At 34.9% G+C, this 19131-nt stretch overlaps 1 protein-coding gene across 1 annotated transcript in view; it reads right to left on the reverse strand.

Moving 5' to 3' along the window:
- Window positions 1-7461: 7461 nt before the first annotated feature.
- The window catches only part of CNTN6 (contactin 6), a 181324-nt gene continuing 169654 nt past the window's right edge, over window positions 7462-19131 (reverse strand). The window contains 4 exon segments of the mRNA XM_070359703.1: window positions 7462-7490; window positions 7493-7561; window positions 8416-8584; window positions 9359-9471. Coding sequence (XP_070215804.1) covers window positions 7462-7490; window positions 7493-7561; window positions 8416-8584; window positions 9359-9471 — 380 coding nt within the window.

The raw sequence follows: 19131 nt of genomic DNA on the forward strand, positions 1-19131 counted from the left end.
GAACTGGAGTGTTTGTGGGTTTTGGCATCCGAAGGGCATCCTAGAACCAAACAATCCTTCATTAATACTGAGAGATGACTCTACTATAATGTAACATAAAACATCCCCTAATAACATCATCCAACATAACATAATGTAATGTAATAAAAACCATTATAAGTTTTCTGAGGATATCAATTTCAGACACACAAATCCAGTATCTCAATTCTTATCAACAGATATGAAGTAAATTAATTTCTCCCCTGTCTATTGACAATGGTTTGTAGGTTCTTCAAATTGTCTTAACTAGTTACAACTCATACTTCGACACACATCTAACTTGAAATAATAAATGAGTCCAAACATTTCTGAAAATAGCTTGAGTAATGTCCATTTATTTAAGAGATTTTTAAAATAAACTTCTAAGGGCTGTACTCCATTAAGAATTTAAAAGGATAAAAATAGCTTTGTATGAGTTTGCAAGCCTGAAGATTTAGGATGACAGCACTTTCACTTTTAAATAGATAAGGAAAATGATCTGACTTAGAAAGCCAGTAATATATTCAATTATTCTTTGCTGTCAATAAAAATAGGCTGGAATTTATCTGCTCAGAGTTGGTTTAGGAGATTTTATAATTACTGCACTTAAAGGTAATAAAGATTGCCCACACCCATTATTGTTACTACCAGAAGCCCTGGAGAATATACTTGAAGTTTATTATGAGTAAATATCAGGAATAAATTCTCTTGTTATGACATTTACTTCACAAGCTGGCAACTCAAATAGATGTAGATTACCTTATGTTTGAAGTAAAATTACCTTGTCCATGCAGGCTTTTGGGCTTCCCTTATCGCTCACTTGGTAAAGAATCCGTCTGCAATGTAGGAGACCCCGGTTCGATCCCTGGGTCGGGAAGATCGGCTGGCGAAGGGATAGGCTACCCACTCCAATATTCTTGTGCTCCCTTTGTGGCTCAGCTGGTAAAGAATCTGTCTACAGTGTGGGAGACCTGGGTTTGATCCCTGGGTTGGGAAGATCCTCTGGAGAAGGGAAAGGCTACCCACTCTAGTATTGGGACCTGGATAATTCACAGAGTTGGCCATGACTGAGTGATTTTCACTTTCACTTTTCATGCAGGCTATTATGAATGCACCTAAAATTTAAGTGTTACCTTTCATATTTCTGAATTGCTGTTTTCCCCCAGGCATGGATCTGGACTCAGTCACTAATGTATGCTTTTTCAAAGTGTCATTGCAAAAAGTCATTATATTTCTTGGAAAAAAATATCTTAAACCAATTTTTAGAACTTATGAAGTGCTGTTATTTTCAAAGTCATTTATGAACATTAATTAATCAGTGTCCAGGACAGATATCTAACAAATATAGCATTTAGTTCCAGGAATAACATAAGAAACTTGCAAAGATTTCAGCTTAGCATACTGCCTAGTCTTTGACAGGGATGGGGAGCAAAACAATTTATTACATCAAGACTTATTTTCTCTCTCATTGAGCTCCAACTTACTACTTTTATTTAGAGTCATCACATTTACTTCTCTTCTGAATTTACCTTGGACAAGATATTTATCTCCCAAGATATGCCTTACTAGACTAAAAACTATGTTTTGAAAAATAGGAAAGCAATCTGACATTTCTGATATGTTTTCAAAAACTACTATATTCCAAAAATTTTACTTTATTATATTTCTTTCAGGAATATGTTATTTACCCACAAAAATCTGGAGTTCAGTTTAGCATATTATTTTAGTCAAACTTATACAAGAAAAATACTTATTTTCCTGAGGAAACTAAGAAAAAACAAATCTCCCTGACAGTTGGCTGTTTAATTCAGTCCAGAAAGCAAGCTACATGTTTCAGGCATCATTCATTCTCTCTGTCGAGGACTATACCAAGAACTATGAAGTACAAAACTATTAAAAATAATGAGAGAAACAACTTTGCCTTTCTGTAAAAGTTATGTTACTGTGTCAAGACATTAGAGAAATAGCTACTATTTATAATTTCATAAAGAAAATGAATTTTAGTATGGAAAATTAGAAACATATAGTCAACAAATGTTAAGACAACAAAACAATACAGGATTTTGATATTTTTTGTTGTTAATTCTTTCAATAACTTGTTTTAAAAGGTCCACCAGATTTCCTAGACCTGTAATTGCACTTGTATATATAAACAATAATTCCATAGAACTCAGAACATTGATGTTCAAGAAATACAGATGAAGATCTTGGCACACAATCTTTGGTCAATGGACTAAGTTAAACTTAATTTTATGGTAGTGAGATAAAGAAATATAAATATTTTAAAAAGATATAAAGAACACCCATGATTTTCAGATTTTTATTTTTTCAAAACATGTCTTAAATGACAATAATAATAAATTCATTCATATAAAGTAACCTACTCCTATGCCAAATAAGATATTTTGAAATCAAACACATAAAGCAAACTAGTATTCATACTCAACTTCATTTCATGAGTGAATATTTCATCACAAAATGCCAAAAACATAATTATCTCCCAAACATTTCATAGATTCAGTTCAGTTCAGTTCAATCGCTCAGTCTTGTCTGACTCTTTGCAACCCTATGGACTGCACCACGCCAGGCTTCCCTGTCCATCACCAACTCACAGAGCTTACTCAAATTCATGTCCTTTGAGTTGGTGATGCCATCCAACCATCTCATCCTCTGTCATTCCCTCCTCCTCCCACCTTCAATCTTTGCCAGCATCAGGGTCATTTCCAATGAGTCAGTTCTTCACATCAGGTGGCCAAAGTACTAAAGTTTCAGCTTCAGCATCAGTCCTTCCAATGAATATTCAAGACTGATTTCCTTTAGGATGGACTGGTTGGATGTCCTTGCAGTCCAAGGGACTCTCAAGAGTCTTCTCTGACATCACAGTTCAAAAGCATCAATTCTTCGGTGCTCAACTTTCTTTATAGTCCAACTCTCACATCCATACATGATTACTGGAAAAACCATAGCTTTGACTAGATGGACCTTTGTTGGTAAAGCAATGTCTCTTCTTTTTAATATGCTGCTAGGTTGGTCATAGCTTTTCTTCCAAGGAACAAGCAAGGATCTTTTAATTTCATGGCTGCATTCACCATCTGCAGTGATTTTGGAGCCTCAAAAATTAAAGTCTCTCACTGTTTCCATTGTTTCTCTATCTATTTGCCATTAAATTTTCACTACACTGTCTGAATTTTTCTTTTTTCACTGAACAGTGAAAACTATATCATAGTTTTGAGTGAAAACTATATCATAGTTTTAACAAAGTTGAGCCAGAACTTCTCTCTTTTTTAAAAAAATTTTTTAAAACTTATTGTCCTTTAGTTAAAAAATTGAAGTATATTTGATTTACAATGTAGTGTTAATTTCTGCTGTTAAGTGACTCAGTTATACATATACTGATATATACATTCTTTCTTGAAATACTGTTTCTATAATCATTTATCATAGGGTATTGACCATAGTGTTCTGTGCTTTTCAGTAGGACATTGTTGTTTATCCATTCTATATATAAAGCCTTACTTCTAGTAACCCCAAACTTTCATTCCATCTCTCCACCAGCCCCCTCTCCCTTGGCAACCACCATTTGTTCTCCTTGTCCATGATTCTTCTTCTGTTTCATAGACAAGGTTCACTTGTGTCATATTTTAGATTCAACATAAGTTGTTGTTCAGTCACTAAGTTGTGTCCAACTCTTTGTGGCTCCATGGACTGAAGCACACCAGGCTCTCTATCCTCCATGTCTTCTGCAATTTGTTTAAATCCCTATCCATTGAGTCGGTGATGATATCAAATGGTATTTTTTCTTTCACTTTCTGTCTTAACTTCACTTAGTATGATAACCTCTAGTTGCATCCAGGTTGCTGTAAATTGCATTATTTCATTATTTTTTATGGTGGTAATATTCCATTGTACCACAGCTTATTTATGCATTCACCTGTCAATGGATATTTGGGTTGTTTGCATGTCTTGACATTGTAAATAGTGCTGCTATGAACATAGGGTTACATGTATCTTTTTGTATAAAAGTTTGGTTAGGTTGTATGCCCAGGAGTAAGATTGCTGGATAATATAGTAATTCTATTTTTAGTTCTCTGAGGCACCTCCATACTGTTCTCCATAGTGGCTGTATCGATATATATTCCCACCAGCCATGTAAGATTCCCTTTTTTCCACATCAACTCCAGCACTTGTTTTTGTAGACTTTTTAATGATGGCCATTCTGATCAGTGTGAGGTGGTACGATATAATAGTTTTGATTTGCATTTCCCTAATAAAAACTGATGTTGAGCATCTTTTCATGTTCCTATTGGCCATCTGTATTTCTTCTTTGGAGAAATGTCTAGGTTTTCTGCCCATTTTTCCATTGGGTTATTTGTTGTTCATGAGTTGTATGAGTTGTTTGTATGTTCTGGAAATTAAGTCCTTGTCAGTCACATAGTTTGCAAATTTTTTTTTTTTCCTATTCTCTAGGTTGTCTTTTCATTTTGTTCATGGTTTCCTTTGCTATTCAAAAGGTCAAGATAGACCAGAACTTCTAAGGGTTCTTTGCTCTTTGGAAAAATATTCAATTTACCCATTATTTTTGAAAAGTCCAATTGAGAAAGCTCAACACAATTGTTTAGGCTAATGAAAATATGGGGGAGGGGAAACGTGAAAAGCTTTGCAGAGTGTTGTGTGAGTTATGGTTGTTAAAACCTGTTTTGTACTAAAAATGATACCACTCTGCAGCTTGATATAGAATCATAGGGTTTTAAAGGTACTTGGAGATCATGCAATCCCAATATCTCATATTACAGATGAATAAACTGAGGATGGTGTCTCCATAAATTCATTTCAAAAGTTTTAGGCATTAGAACTGAATTATTTAAAATAATTAAAAAGGGTACTATGATGGTTAATTTTATGTGTCAATGTGACTGGGCCAGAAGGTGCCCAAATAATCTTTGTGTATTTATTTGTAAGAGTGTTTCTGCATTTGAATCTGTAGATTGAGTGAAGCAGGTAACCTTTTTCAATTTGGAAAGGTCTCATCCAATTCATTAAAAGTAGAAAAGAAATAGAAAAAAGTAGGAAAGTATGGAAATAACTTAACATGTTCATAACAGTGTATAGCAAAAAGTAGGAGAGTAGAAGTATAGACATGATTTACCATGTTCACAACAGTGTATAACAGTACACGCAGTCAGTAAAGGGAGTCATTGGAAATCTTTCCTAAATGTCAAAGGCACATGTATATCACAAAGAATATTTTCCTTGAATGGACTGATGGAACCACAACTGGTTTCATTCTTTGGCACCATTTTGTGTTGAATAAGAGAATTATTCATTTTTCTTGAAGCTGCTTTAGATTTTGACATACATACAGATTGAATCTGTTTTCATAATCTATTGAACACTTAAATTAGTAACTTATTTTGCTGGGGCTTTAGTTCATAGTAGCAGATGACAGCAGCTCTGTTTGTTAACAACTTGCAGTGTTGCATGCAACATACTCAACACTTGTGTACATTATGTCCTTTAACCCTCATAATAATGATATGAGAATGTTAAAAGATGTATCCAACATCACACCAAGAGTAGAGATTCAAATCAATCTAATCAAAACTTGCACTTTTTAATATTAATGCCAAATTATATTCTGAAAAATGTAGTATGGATGGATGAAAATATAAATGATATATTACATATTGAATAATACAAACATTTAATACTCCCATGATTATGAATTAAAATCCACCTACAAATGTATGTGTTGTTGATAAGAACTGACTTAGCTTTTGGATTCATACTCAAATGACCATGCATCTAGTTCTCTTAATCAGCAAAAATGAAAATCTTATAGTATATCTCATGCTCATTATGACTATATCTCAGTCTCTACTATGGGAACCAGGACACAAATCTTATCTCTAACCAAGGTGAGAAAACCATTAAGACCATGTGCCATCACTGGTATGTGATCAATACAAATGTGTGTTGTTCAGGCAGCTGTGACTGTGCCAAATGATATTTTCAGTTGCTTGTTTATTTTGTTCCATCAAAGCACAGTCAGATCTTAAGGTGCAGGGATAATAAGGTTCATTGATTTTACTGCATGCTTGACATACTCCAGCAAGGAGCAAGTTCTGAACTGTGTAAAGTCACTGCCCATCTGCTGTTGATCAGGTATTTTAAGCAGTTCTAAAATATTTTGGAAATGAAAATGACAAAATCCAACTTTGGGGATTGTGTGATTTGAGAGTTGCAAGGAGAGTTTATATATTTTCAATGTAATTGAGATGTTGTACCATGTTAAGAAGGCAAAAAATAGTGTGTCCATTCCTCAGCTCTGCAGGACACCGAACCTAATTGACTGATAGCTAGAGTAGGCTGACAGCAGGACAAACCCCTCAAGGCTGTTTGTGAGGGAAAGAGATGGCTGCTTAGAGAGGCAGAGGTGTTCTCATTAACCTTTCCTCCTCCTATACTTCTGTCTCCAGACTGTAAGATCCCAGGAATTGAGACCACTGACTTTCCCAGGTACATCCAAGAGAAGAGTCAACCCACAGGAATCTTTCTAAAGCTTGGACAGTATAAAATTATATTTATAGTTGCAAAAAACATTGGCAAAAAAAATTGACCAAAATGTCAAAAACTTTAAGTAATTCTGTCTCTGGATTTATTTATCATATAAAAATAAGGCCACACACATTGCTAACAGTTTGTAGTAATTACCTGAGAACTGTTCATGCACCCTCTTCCTTGGGATAATTCAGAATTGATTTTAAAATTAAACTTTGCTATGAGAAATTGCTTACTGGAGCCATTAGATTATTTTTGTTGGCTACTTTTTCCCTACTTTAATTTTTCTTTGCCAGAAAGCATTTTTTCTGCTATTTTTATTACCAAACCTGATACAAAAGTGAGTTGCAAATAACATCAAGTATATATTTATGCTACTGGGTGCAAATATTTCTCTCCCAAGTTGATTCAGAGATAAAAGCACATCATGCTTTACAATAGTTGACATTTTTAAAGAATCCCTAGTATAAACAAACAATTATATTTTATTTCCAAAACTAGAGTCAAATTTTAAGTTACTGAACTAAATTGCTTAGAGCATATAAAATATGGACATCTTAGCTATGGAAAATGCAATTTCTTTCATATTGACCATCACTATCAAGAGATTTATATATACTCTCCATAGAAGCCACAGCAGTGACAACTTCATGCATTAATTCGGCACCTTCTGAATATATGTAATCATGTGTGAACACTAAAATTCCAAAGTGTTTAAAATTTCTTTATTTAATGTACCATATTAGATATTTACAAGATTTTAATAATATACATTTTTTATTTCCAAACAAGTATGCTTTTGAATGTTACCTTGTCACGGGGGCTTTTTTTTTTTTAACAGAATAATTTGCTTTTTTAAAAATGAAAGAGTTATGGTTTTATTCATCATATAAGTGGCTGAATAGCAAAACAACAAAAATTGTGATGACAACTGACAGGAAATGGATGCTAGGTTCTAAGACTGAAATGCCTCTGGAACTCAAACCTGCAAAATACAAAAATGAAACAAAATATATTGAGAAAAAGTAAAATCATTTGTTAGATTAATTCTTCATGAACCAAACACATACTATTATTTCTCTTTTAATACCACATTTATTATACTTGTTTCACTTAAATTGTGTTTAATTTTAGGAAGTGTTTTTAACCCTCTGATTTAGGATATCTGTTTTAAATATAAAAAAAAAAAGAAAAATGCCTAAAATTGGCCAAGTCTGCCTAAAGGGCAGAATAGGATTGGCCAACATGTAGTGGCTGAGTTATACTGAGTCACATCTTTGGATAGATAAGTGAGTGATTCTTCTAAAGCAGAAATAATAACTTATTATTATATACTAAATCTGACTAATTGGTGTTACCTGCTTAGGATATCATGTTGAGAGGATTTGAAAGTACTAACTCAGCCCAGTATGAATGCCGTAGTTGATTAGTGATGTCTGCCATGAAAATGGCAATGGAGATGTACCTACACGTACATCACACTTGTTCTCCCTGCTCTGAGAAGCTTGCAGGTACCCATGGAAAAACTGTCCAGTTTTGTGCCAACAGGATAAAGCATATACATACCAGTGACAGTTGTGAAGTGTTTTTTTTTTTTTTTTTGAGTTTCAAATAAGGAAACATATAAAACTGCTTGTCATATGTAAGCATGTTGGAAATTTGAGGGATTAAAGAAAATTGACTCATCACCTCTTGCTCACAATTGAAATATGGAAAAAATAGACCTTTTTTTTTTCAACAAATATTTAAACAAAAATTGGAAAGATTCATAGAACCCAGATTTCATGCTGGCAGCTGTCTTTATTCAAAATCCACAACAGCAATGGTGATTCAACTTACTTGACATTTTTGGAATCCTAATTTCCTCACTGCTGCTTCCATCCCCACCATCACTAACTGTTCTTATTTCAATCAAGTAGTCCTCTTCAAAGGGAACCAGAAGCTCAGCAGATGTGTTGTTTGTTTCCAAAATATGAGTTTTACTCTGTCTGTTTTGCCGGTACAGAATCTGAATAAAATGATGAATCGTGTTAAATGGACATGTAGCTTCTTGAAGGTGCAGAAACTCTTACAAAACACTAGCACTGTGAGCCTTATACATGCCGTAGTCCTTGGATGGGAATATCTGGTCTGCACTTTTTCTTTAAATATGTTTGTTAAGAAAAAATATTTCCTTTTTGGCCAATGCTTCTAAAATCAGTATAGAGTTATCTTTATTAATTAAATAGCTTGAGGCCATTATCTCTGGAGCTTGCTGTGGAAAGTTACTGATTAATTTGGACCCATTTCAAGTGTCTGGATACTATATGCATTTGTCAGCAGATGATGTTCTTTACCACTGATGGAAATGGTTTGTCTTGATATTTGATGATTGGATTGGATTTCTTTGTTGGATTTCTTTTATATTGCTGATAGATGATATCCTTCTGTAGCCTAAGTTCTAGAAATTCTACTTGAATATACTTTTTGATCTCATTGTCATCTCACATTTTTAATATCTAAATACACAATCATATTTTTTGAATACGGGTGAGTTGCTTGAAGAAAAAAATGTTGCATACTGTAAAGATTTATTTGTTATTGCTTCATGACACATTACTGACCTCACAGTATAAAATTTACCATGAAGAACTTAAAAGCAGTAATGCTAAATATTTTCAAAGCATTAGAACAAAGATTCCTATATTTCCACATGCATAAAATTTGTTTCTTATTTGGTTCTAACATTTATCATTACTTAGGCAGCTAAGTGATCTGTTTAAAGGAAAAACAGAATACTCACCTTGTAGCCTAACACTTCAGACTCATTTTCCATAGTTTTTACATGCTCCCAGTTTAGGCATAACTTAGAGTTTGTCAACTTCCAGGCAATGTTAGCTGGTGGTTGGCTTGGAGCTTTAAAAAGATAATCAAAGATCCAAATGAATATTAATTAGCTCATGGTTACTGTATGACCCAACAACATAAAAAGGAAAAATAAGTCCTGGATAATTAGCATAAAAGGAGGTAAAATGTTTTCAGTGTCATTTCAAATATATTAATTCTAATCAGAGGAAGTAAATTCATTCAAATTCCAGTCATTTGGAAATGTCTTTGTGACAAACATGAATTAATAATGGTATGCCGCATTTCCAGTATTAATTTAGTAATCATTTCCGTTGAATTTGTTTACTATATGTAAATAGATGGAGGGCTCCTTTATCTAATGTTTAATTTGCCCATCAATCAATGAGCCTCTCAGACAAACTCAGGTTGCAAACTTTTTACATATATCAATACAGAGGTGTACATTCCTAGTAGTCCTTTACTTTTAATCTTGTATTAATTAGGACTCATTGACTATAAATAACGCAACCAACTCAAGTTGTTTTAAACAAAATATTAGCAATAGATTGTGAAGGATATAAGGGACTCTCTTGGAATTCATGGCAAAATGCAACAGAACCTCAGAGGAACAAAAAATGTCTGAAAGCCAAGAAGTTCCTCTCTCTACCTCTCACAGTAGTGTTTGCTGCAGGCTAATCTTGCCAGGGACCACCTCTTTTTCTGTCAGTATATGCAGCAGAAATCAAGACTGCCTACCTCATCTGAGATTTGAAACCTCCTTTGTTGAGAGATAGTTCAAGTTAGAATCTCCAGGTAAAAGCTAATGATTGGCTTAATTTGGCCATATTCTATTTTACCCTAATCCATTGTGGCTAGACAGTGGGAAAGACATATGACACTCAACACAGATAGAGCCAGTAGGAACCATGAAGAGGGAAAGTGATTACAAACTGGGTGATCATCCCAAAAGGTGTCTACCCTGAATCCGAACTGTGGTTTTAGTTCCCTGAGATTAATGTTTTCTGGGAGAAGGAAGGTGTGACGTTCAAGAAGACATATTTAGAATGAGCCTTCTAAAGTAATGGATCTCATCCAACTGAAAGATTTTACATACAAGAAAACTAGAGTCCAGGTCGAAAGTCTGCTTCTTCAAAACCATATAGATAATGAGTGCTTAAGCCCAGTCAGTATCCTGGTTTCTTGACTTTTAATCTAGGTTTCTTTATTTTTTCTGCATGACAACATACTGCTTCTCAAAGATTTGAGTCCACGTGATTATTTTTGAGATTTAAGAAACTGAAGAGATTAAATATAATTCAGCTGGATAGCAGAGGCAAAGATAAAACTACCCAGAAAGATGTTTTTGGCATCTTACTTGAATTTGTGAGGCTAAATGAGCATAATATTTAACTCATTATAACATTGATGGAAATGATTTCTTTTGGAGTTTTAACTCAATGGCTATTTAGTGTCTTATGTGCCACTGGAAGAATTACAGGGTGTCACCCAACATTGCCTTATGATATATCTACTTGCCTTCTCTAAGCCCATGGAATGTCATACACCTAGTCACTTATACCTCAACTGGCACATAGTAGAGAGATAAACGTTTCACCCATGCTCCCATGGGGCTTAGTTCATATATTTTATTATGAATTTTTCCCACTGAATTATAGTTATTCATAGTTTCTTTAAATTTACTGAGAATGCATTACCAACCTCTAGCATAGTGGTTGGCATGTAGGCAGAGGCATATATATCATATATATATTGAATAAGTGACTGTGTAATAGATGGCTAAAGAAAAACCACTCAGGGTCCAATGTGATTTTCTCAGATCATGTAGATTATGCACTGGACTGTGAGCAGACCCATAGGTGATACAATGTGGCAAATCTATTCATTATGCTATCCTACAATTGAGGCTAATTGACATGGTCAAACCTACAGAAATCCATATGAATTTATAAAATGAACATGCCAGGTGAATAAACCATGTCCTAGTACATTTCTTGACAATATAAGCCAAATAATAATTAAAAGCCTGAGAGTTTTGCATGTAGTAAGAATTCAGTGAAGAGGAACTAAAGAGCCTCTCGAGAAGGTGAAAGAGGAGAGTGAAAAGTTGGCTTAAAGCTCAGCATTCAGAAAACAAAGATCATGGCATCCGGCCCATCACTTCACAACAAATAGATGGAGAAACAGTGAAAACAGTGGCAGACTTTATTTTTCTGGGCTCCAAAATGACTGCAGACGGTGACTGCAGCCATGAAATAAAAAGACGCTTACTCCTTGAAAGAAAAGTTATGACCAACCTAGATAGCATATTAAAAAGCAGAGACATTACTTTGCCAACAAAGGTCCATCTAGTCAAGGCTATGGTTTTTCCAGTAGTCATGTTCGGATGTGATTGTTGGACTATAAAGAAAGCTGAGCACCAAAGAATTAATGCTTTTGAACTGTGGTGTTGGAGAAGACTCTTGAGAGTCTCTTGGACTGCAAGGAGATCCAACCAGTCCATCCTAAAGGAAACCAGTCCTGAATGTTCATTGGAAGGACTGATGTTGAAGCTGAAACCAATACTTTGGCCACCTGATGTGAAGAGCTGACTCATTTGAAAAGACCCTGATGCTGTGAAAGATTGAGGCGGAGGAGAAGGGGACGACAGAGGATGAGATGGTTGGATGGCATCACCAACTCAATGGACATGAGTTTGAGTAAGCTCTGGGAATTGGCAATGGACAGGGAAGCCTGGCATGCTGCAGTCCTTGGAGTCGTAAAGAGTCAGACACAACTGAGCAACTGAACTGAACTGAACTGATGACAGTGACTATAGTTTTTAACTGTTTTCCCTCATCTTAATTCAAAGTGCCCTTTCTAGTCTTTCTCAATTATGAAAGAGAGAATATAAAAATACTAACGCATATATATGGAATTTAGAAAGATGGTAACAATAACCCGGTGTACGAGACAGCAAAAGAGACACTGATGTATAGAACAGTCTTATGGACTCTGTGGGAGAGGGAGAGGGTGGGAAGATTTGGGAGAATGGCATTGAAACATGTAAAATATCATGTAAGAAACGAGTTGCCAGTCCAGGTTCGATGCACGATACTGGATGCTTGGGGCTAGTGCACTGGGACGACCCAGAGGGATGGTATGGGGAGGGAGGAGGGAGGAGGGTTCAGGATGGGGAACACGTGTATACCTGTGGCGGATTCATTTTGATATTTGGCAAAACTAATACAACTATGTAAAGTTTAAAAATAAAATAAAATTAGAAAAAAAATTCTCACAAGATACCACAATTTTAATATCTAGTATACTCTTTGGCACATTTCTTTTATCTCTGGTCTTTAAAACAAAGTACTAACCTTAACAACTTCATATAATCAATACAACAAAAATAAAAATTCATGTCTTTGATATCACTGGCAGTAACAGATTCTGAAGGTATTATCTATTGCTATGCCTTTTCTATTTGTTTGCATGTTTAGATAAAAAGTACTCCTTTTATACTATGAATCCATTGATGATGCTTCAGATTGAGAGAAAGAAGAAATGGCTTCTATTAAGTATATAGTAGTGATTGTGTCTCTGAGATTGGGATATTTGCATTTGTTTCCTCATCTACCATAACAGAAGTAAGGCATTCCATGGACATAAAATGAGAAACATTATATCAGGAATGAATTCATGGAATGAATGGCTAATTGTGTGGGTTATTGGGAATGCTTTACCCTTCATGCTATCTGGAAGGTGTAAAGAATTGGATTTTGAAGTCAGAGAAACCTGAATCTGTATACAGTCTCTTCCGAGAGGCCTGGTTTTCCAATTTTGGAATGAGACTAATATATCCTAGTTTATAAGACTTTTAGCTTCCATGAAATAAAATGAGAAATGTTCCTCCTTGGTTAGTGGTACATAATAAATTGCTCAGTAATTGTTAACTCTCTTTCCTATTAGTATCCATTCTTCACTGTGGTATTATGACATAGTCAGTTTTTCAATGGTGTTCAATGTGGATTGTTTCTAATAACACAATTCCAAAGTTTGCAAATGATTCATTTCTTAAATATAATTAGGGGTATTTTCAAGATTTCCCCTTCATAATTTTCTTCTTCCTTCAGTTTTTTATGTACTTTTTGAAAGGCAGAAAAAATTGGAAAGTCTCGGTAATTATCTGGAAAGTTCTCATAGTCCAGAGCTTTTCTTATTTTGTCCATGGGTGTGACTTCAATGTCTATGCCTTTTGTCTAGTATTGAGTCGGGAAAAAAAGTTTGTTATTTCTAAAAGGTACTTCAGAAGGCCTTTAACAATTCTGGTTTCATGAGTTTGTTGTATTTACCTAAACTGGATTGTAGATATCTATGACAAAGTTGAAATTTCTATCACCTTGAAAAACCAAAATACTGTCACATGGATAATATAATACACATGCCATGTATGTTTATACCTAGTGGGTCACTGGTAAACTCAACAGCAAGCACTTTTCCAATCTTTTGAAAGAATTTTGCAGGCAATTTCCAAAGACTAAATTATTTTCTATTAATCAAATGACAGAGCAACATTAAACTAGCCCTCTGCAGCTCTAATGGCTTCCCTGTGATCAATTTTTCTGTAGATGGCATTTATATTCAACTGTAGTTCACACTGTGAACTCAATTCAAAAACAACTTCTTATGTTACACTTCTAAGTAACAGCATGGGGTTGACATTTGGGAGAGAGAGAAAGAACATAAGTGCAAGATGAAATAAAAGTTTAATGCTTCCTTTATGTCTAAATATGGATTGATTGCATTATTTACAACAAGAAAAAATTCAGTACAGAGTGCTAGTCAGTCAACATCAGGGGCCAAATTGAAGCAAAATTTGCAAACACTTTCTGTTACTGGGTCTGAATACTTCTGTCTATATAAGCAGTGCTTTTCCTCTCCCCTTTCCTCTTGAAATTGGTGTAAATATTTTTCTCCCTTTAGTTGTAAATCTAAATTTCTTTTAGTGATGTCTGTGTGAATCACAATATGCTTGCAGTGGTCCTCAGTTGTCTTTTGGAAAGACATCATTTCAGTAATCTACAATACTTAATATCAAACCACTGATATTTATTTTAAAAATCCCATATTTAAATAAAAATTTACTTTTATTTAAAAGTCTGTCATCATCACCAGCAACAATAATAACAAAGACTTCAGAAACTTTGCATATACTGTTCCTTCTATTTGGAGGTCTCTTTGTCCACTAGGTCTCTTTATTTTTTTAATGTTATGTATATCTCAGCCTCTTAATTTCTTCATAGTAGCTTTTCATAATTTATGATTATTTTATTTCACTTTTTCTTATTTTAATTTCCCTCCCCACTAAAGAGAAATTGCCTGAAGGCATATATCCTTTCTGTTTTAATCTCCTTTACTTACCTAACCCTGTTCATGGCTCATGGGAGGCACTACTTTCTTGAGTGAAAAACGGCTTTATCGTATTTCCAAAAATAAAAATAAAAAGGCTCAGTTTTCTGTTTATCCAATCAGAATAGGGAAAGATTTTGTTGGATGTGAGCTCTGCTTTCTCACAATTTAGAGTGGATGACCAAATATAAGATGGAAAACCTAAGCAGTGGCAGTGTGAATGTGTGATGCATGTAGATTACTACTTTTCAGAATTAATTTTGGTGTCATCTAAAGGGCATGGAAAATCAAGCTTAGACCCAGGGGTGGCATTTAAAATCAGAGCTGTCCTTGGTGTTTCATGAAAGCCATTTCTCATATTTTCTTTGCATGTTCTTCCATGACTCTTGAAGAAAATTTCTGCAACAAATTTATGAAAAGAAGGAAACTAGAAAGTAGATGAATTTTCCTACTTTAAGAAATGCAAAGGAAGTGAAATCACCTCTCAAGAAGAAATATAATAATATATGTTACCACATATTGAGCTCTCACTGTATGGCTGCCTCTGGGTCACCTCGCTGTACATTATATCCTTTAATGCTTAAAGAAAACTCTAGAAGAAAGTACAATCATCTCTGTTTTTCAGTTGAGAAAAGAGGTTCTGAGTCATTAAATAAATAGACTTCTCATACAGTTCATGGCTGAGCTGAGACTCACATTCAGTTATTTCACTCTGAAGTCTTTTTCTAGTTCTTTCCAAAAGTATCTCACAATAGGCCAAAGTTATGCAATCACTCAGAAAAAAAAATGCAAACATATTAAAGAGGAAATTTATAGATCAGTAGAAAAGATATTTATTTGTCTGTTTATAGGCATGATGGGGTCACTACAAACTAAGAGAGTGCATAAAATCAGATAATCAAATTTTAAATGTTAGAAGATCAGTAAGTCTGATGCTGCTAGATGAGGAATGGGAATGGAAAGTAATTTGTGGACAGACTGTGAAAGATCTCATACACCTTTCTCTAGTCTTTGTTTTCTGAAATAGAGGAGACAATGAAATTTTGAAATTAAAAGAGGATGTGATTCTGTTTCAGGAGGAAAAAATCTCAAGGCAGTTTGAGGTTTGGACTGAAGATTTGAGAGTCTGGAGAGAGGGAGACACTATTTAAATGGTTAGAGATGAACACTACACATTAGCACAATGTTCATGGGATCCAGAGATTCAGAGTCTATATTCATTGTATGCCAGTCCAACAAATGCCACAACAGAATTTTCTAAGCATACTTTTTTTTTTTTTTGGCTCTAGGAATTAAAATAACATACTTCTTGATGTGCTTTAATAATTAAGATAAGTATACTGAATATTAATACTAGGCTTAGGACTTAAATGTGCTCAGTGTTTTGTAACTGTGATTGGCAGAATAAGGGCCTCCCAAACATGTCCAGGTTCTGATTCCTCAAACCTGTAGATATCTTACTTTATATGGAAAAGGGGATGTTGCATGTATAATTATGTTGAGGATGTTGACATGGAGCAATAACCCTGGATTCTCTGGGTGGGTTCAGTGTGATGAAAATGATGCTTCTGAAGGAAAGCTCCAGGGTCAGAGGAAATGTGAAAGGCAGAAGTAGAAGGTCTGAGTCAGGGAGACTTGAAGATATCATGCTGTTGGCATTGAAGATAGAGAAAGGACCACAAGGCAAGTGGTATGTGTTGTCTCCAAAAGCCAGAAAATTCAAGGAAACAAGTGCTGTTTTAGGGCTTCCAAAAGGAGCTCAGAAGTTTACCCAAAGCTTGTTTTCCAACCAGTGAAACTCATTTTTGATTCAACCTTTAGAAGTACATAATAACAAATTTATATTGTTTTAAAACACTAGGTTGTGGTAACTTGAATAGCAACAATAGAAGACTAAAGTAGTTTCTGTTAGATTTTCCAATGACAGTGATAAAGAATGTTGAAAGAATAAAATTAGAGATTTGATTGGTATTCAAATACAAAATGGAGTCTTGTAGAACCTTATTCTCAAGTCCTTGTTGGATATTTTGATAAAAGAGTTAATGCAAACAGGCTGGTGTAAGCAAACTTTAAGAAATATTGAAAGAAGATGCTCATGAAAGAAATTAGGAATTACAAGAGGTTTTATTCATTTTTTTTTTAATGAAAAAGAAGAGGGATGCTAAACTTCACTTTATACTTTCTGACTCTCATCTCACCAGATATATTCTAGCACTGTAGCACTTGGATAAAAGTACTCCTTGTTGATGAAATTGTTTTCAAAGGATATGTCTCACACTCTTTGATGAGGCTGATCTCATGTGAACACTCAGGCAAACCACCAATAAAGTTCTTGGCATTTAATCAAAATTTCAGTCAAGCCCATTTGTAGGACCAAGTGGGTCAACTAAACACACCTCTTGCTACTGTGTCTAAAGCAAGCATTCTGCTTAAACACATAAGTAGGTTAGCATTAACTATCATATGCTTGATTTAGGATGCATGAACCATCAAATTATTAAATTCAAGGTAAAGAAAAAACTTTTATTTATTTTTTTCTAATTTTATTTTATTTTTAAACTTAACATAATTGTATTAGTTTTGCCAAATATCAAAATGAATCCGCCACAGGTATACATGTGTTCCCCATCCTGAACCCTCCTCCTCCTCCTCCTCCCCATACCATCCCTCTGGGTCGTCCCAGTGCACTAGCCCCAAGCATCCAGTATCGCATCGAACCTGGACTGGCAACTCGTTTCTTACATGATATTTTACATGTTTCAATGCCATTCTCCCAAATCTTCCCACCCTCTCCCTCTCCCACAGAGTCTATAAGACTGTTCTATACATCAGTGTCTCTTTTTGCTGTCTCATTACACCGGGTTATTGTTACCATCTTTCTAAATTCTATATATATGCATTAGTATACTGTATTTATGTTTTTCCTTCTGGCTTACTTCACTCTGTATAATAGGCTCCAGTTTCATCCACCTCATTAGAACTGATTCAAATGTATTCTTTTTAATGGCTGAGTAATACTCCATTGTGTATATGTACCACAGCTTTCTTATCCATTCATCTGCTGATGGACATCTAGGTTGCTGGTCAACCACTTGTAAAAGAATGAAACTAGACCACTTTCTAACACCATACACAAAAATAAACTCAAAGTGGATTAAAGATCTAAACGTAAGACCAGAAACTATAAAACTCCTAGAGGAGAACATAGGCAAAACACTCTCCGACATACATCACAGCAGGATCCTCTATGACCCACCTCCCAGAATATTGGAAATAAAAGCAAAAATAAACAAATGGGACCTAATTAACCTTAAAAGCTTCTGCACATCAAAGGAAACTATTAGCAAGGTGAAAAGACAGCCTTCAGAATGGGAGAAAATAATAGCAAATGAAACAACCGACAAACAAACTAATCTCAAAATATACAAGCAACTCCTACAGCTCAACTCCAGAAAATAAACGACCCAATCAAAAAATGGGCAAACAACTAAATAGACATTTCTCCAAAGAAGACATACAGATGGCTAACAAACACATGAAAAGATGCTCAACATCACTCATTATCAGAGAAATGCAAATCAAAACCACTATGAGGTACCATTTCACACCAGTCAGAATGGCTGCCATCCAAAAGTCTACAAATAATAAATGCTGGAGAGGGTGTGGAGAAAAGGGAACCCTCTTACACTGTTGGTGGGAATGCAAACTAGTACAGCCACTATGGAGAACAGTGTGGAGATTCCTTAAAAAACTGGAAATAGAACTGCCTTATGATCCAGCAATCCCACTGCTGGGCATACACACTGAGGAAACCAGAAGGGAAAGAGACACGTGTACCCCAATGTTCATCGCAGCACTGTTTATAATAGCCAGCACAAAACTTTTATTTTTAAGGTGATATATGTGTGTAATCTGTATGCAGGTCAGGAGGTAACAGTTAAAACTGGACATGGAACAACAGACTGGTTCCAAATAGGGAAAAGAGTACATCAAGGCTGAATATTGTCACCCTGCTTATTTAACTTATATGCAGAGTACATCATGAGAAATGCTGGGCTGGATGAAGCACAAGCTTGAATCAAGATTGCTGGGAGAAATATCAATAAACCTCACATATGCAAATGATACCACACGTATGGAAGAAAGCGAAGAAGAACCAAACAGCCTCTTGATGAAAGTGAAAGAGGAGAGTGAAAATGTTGGCTTAAAGCTCAAAACTCAGAAAAATAAGATCATGGTATCTGATCCCATCACTTCATGGCAAATAAATGGGGAAACTGTGACAGACTTTATTTTGGGGGGAACTCCAAAATCACTGCAGAT

The sequence above is a fragment of the Bos mutus genome, chromosome 22, assembly GCF_027580195.1.
Source record: "Bos mutus isolate GX-2022 chromosome 22, NWIPB_WYAK_1.1, whole genome shotgun sequence".
NCBI classification, from domain to species: domain Eukaryota; kingdom Metazoa; phylum Chordata; class Mammalia; order Artiodactyla; family Bovidae; genus Bos; species Bos mutus.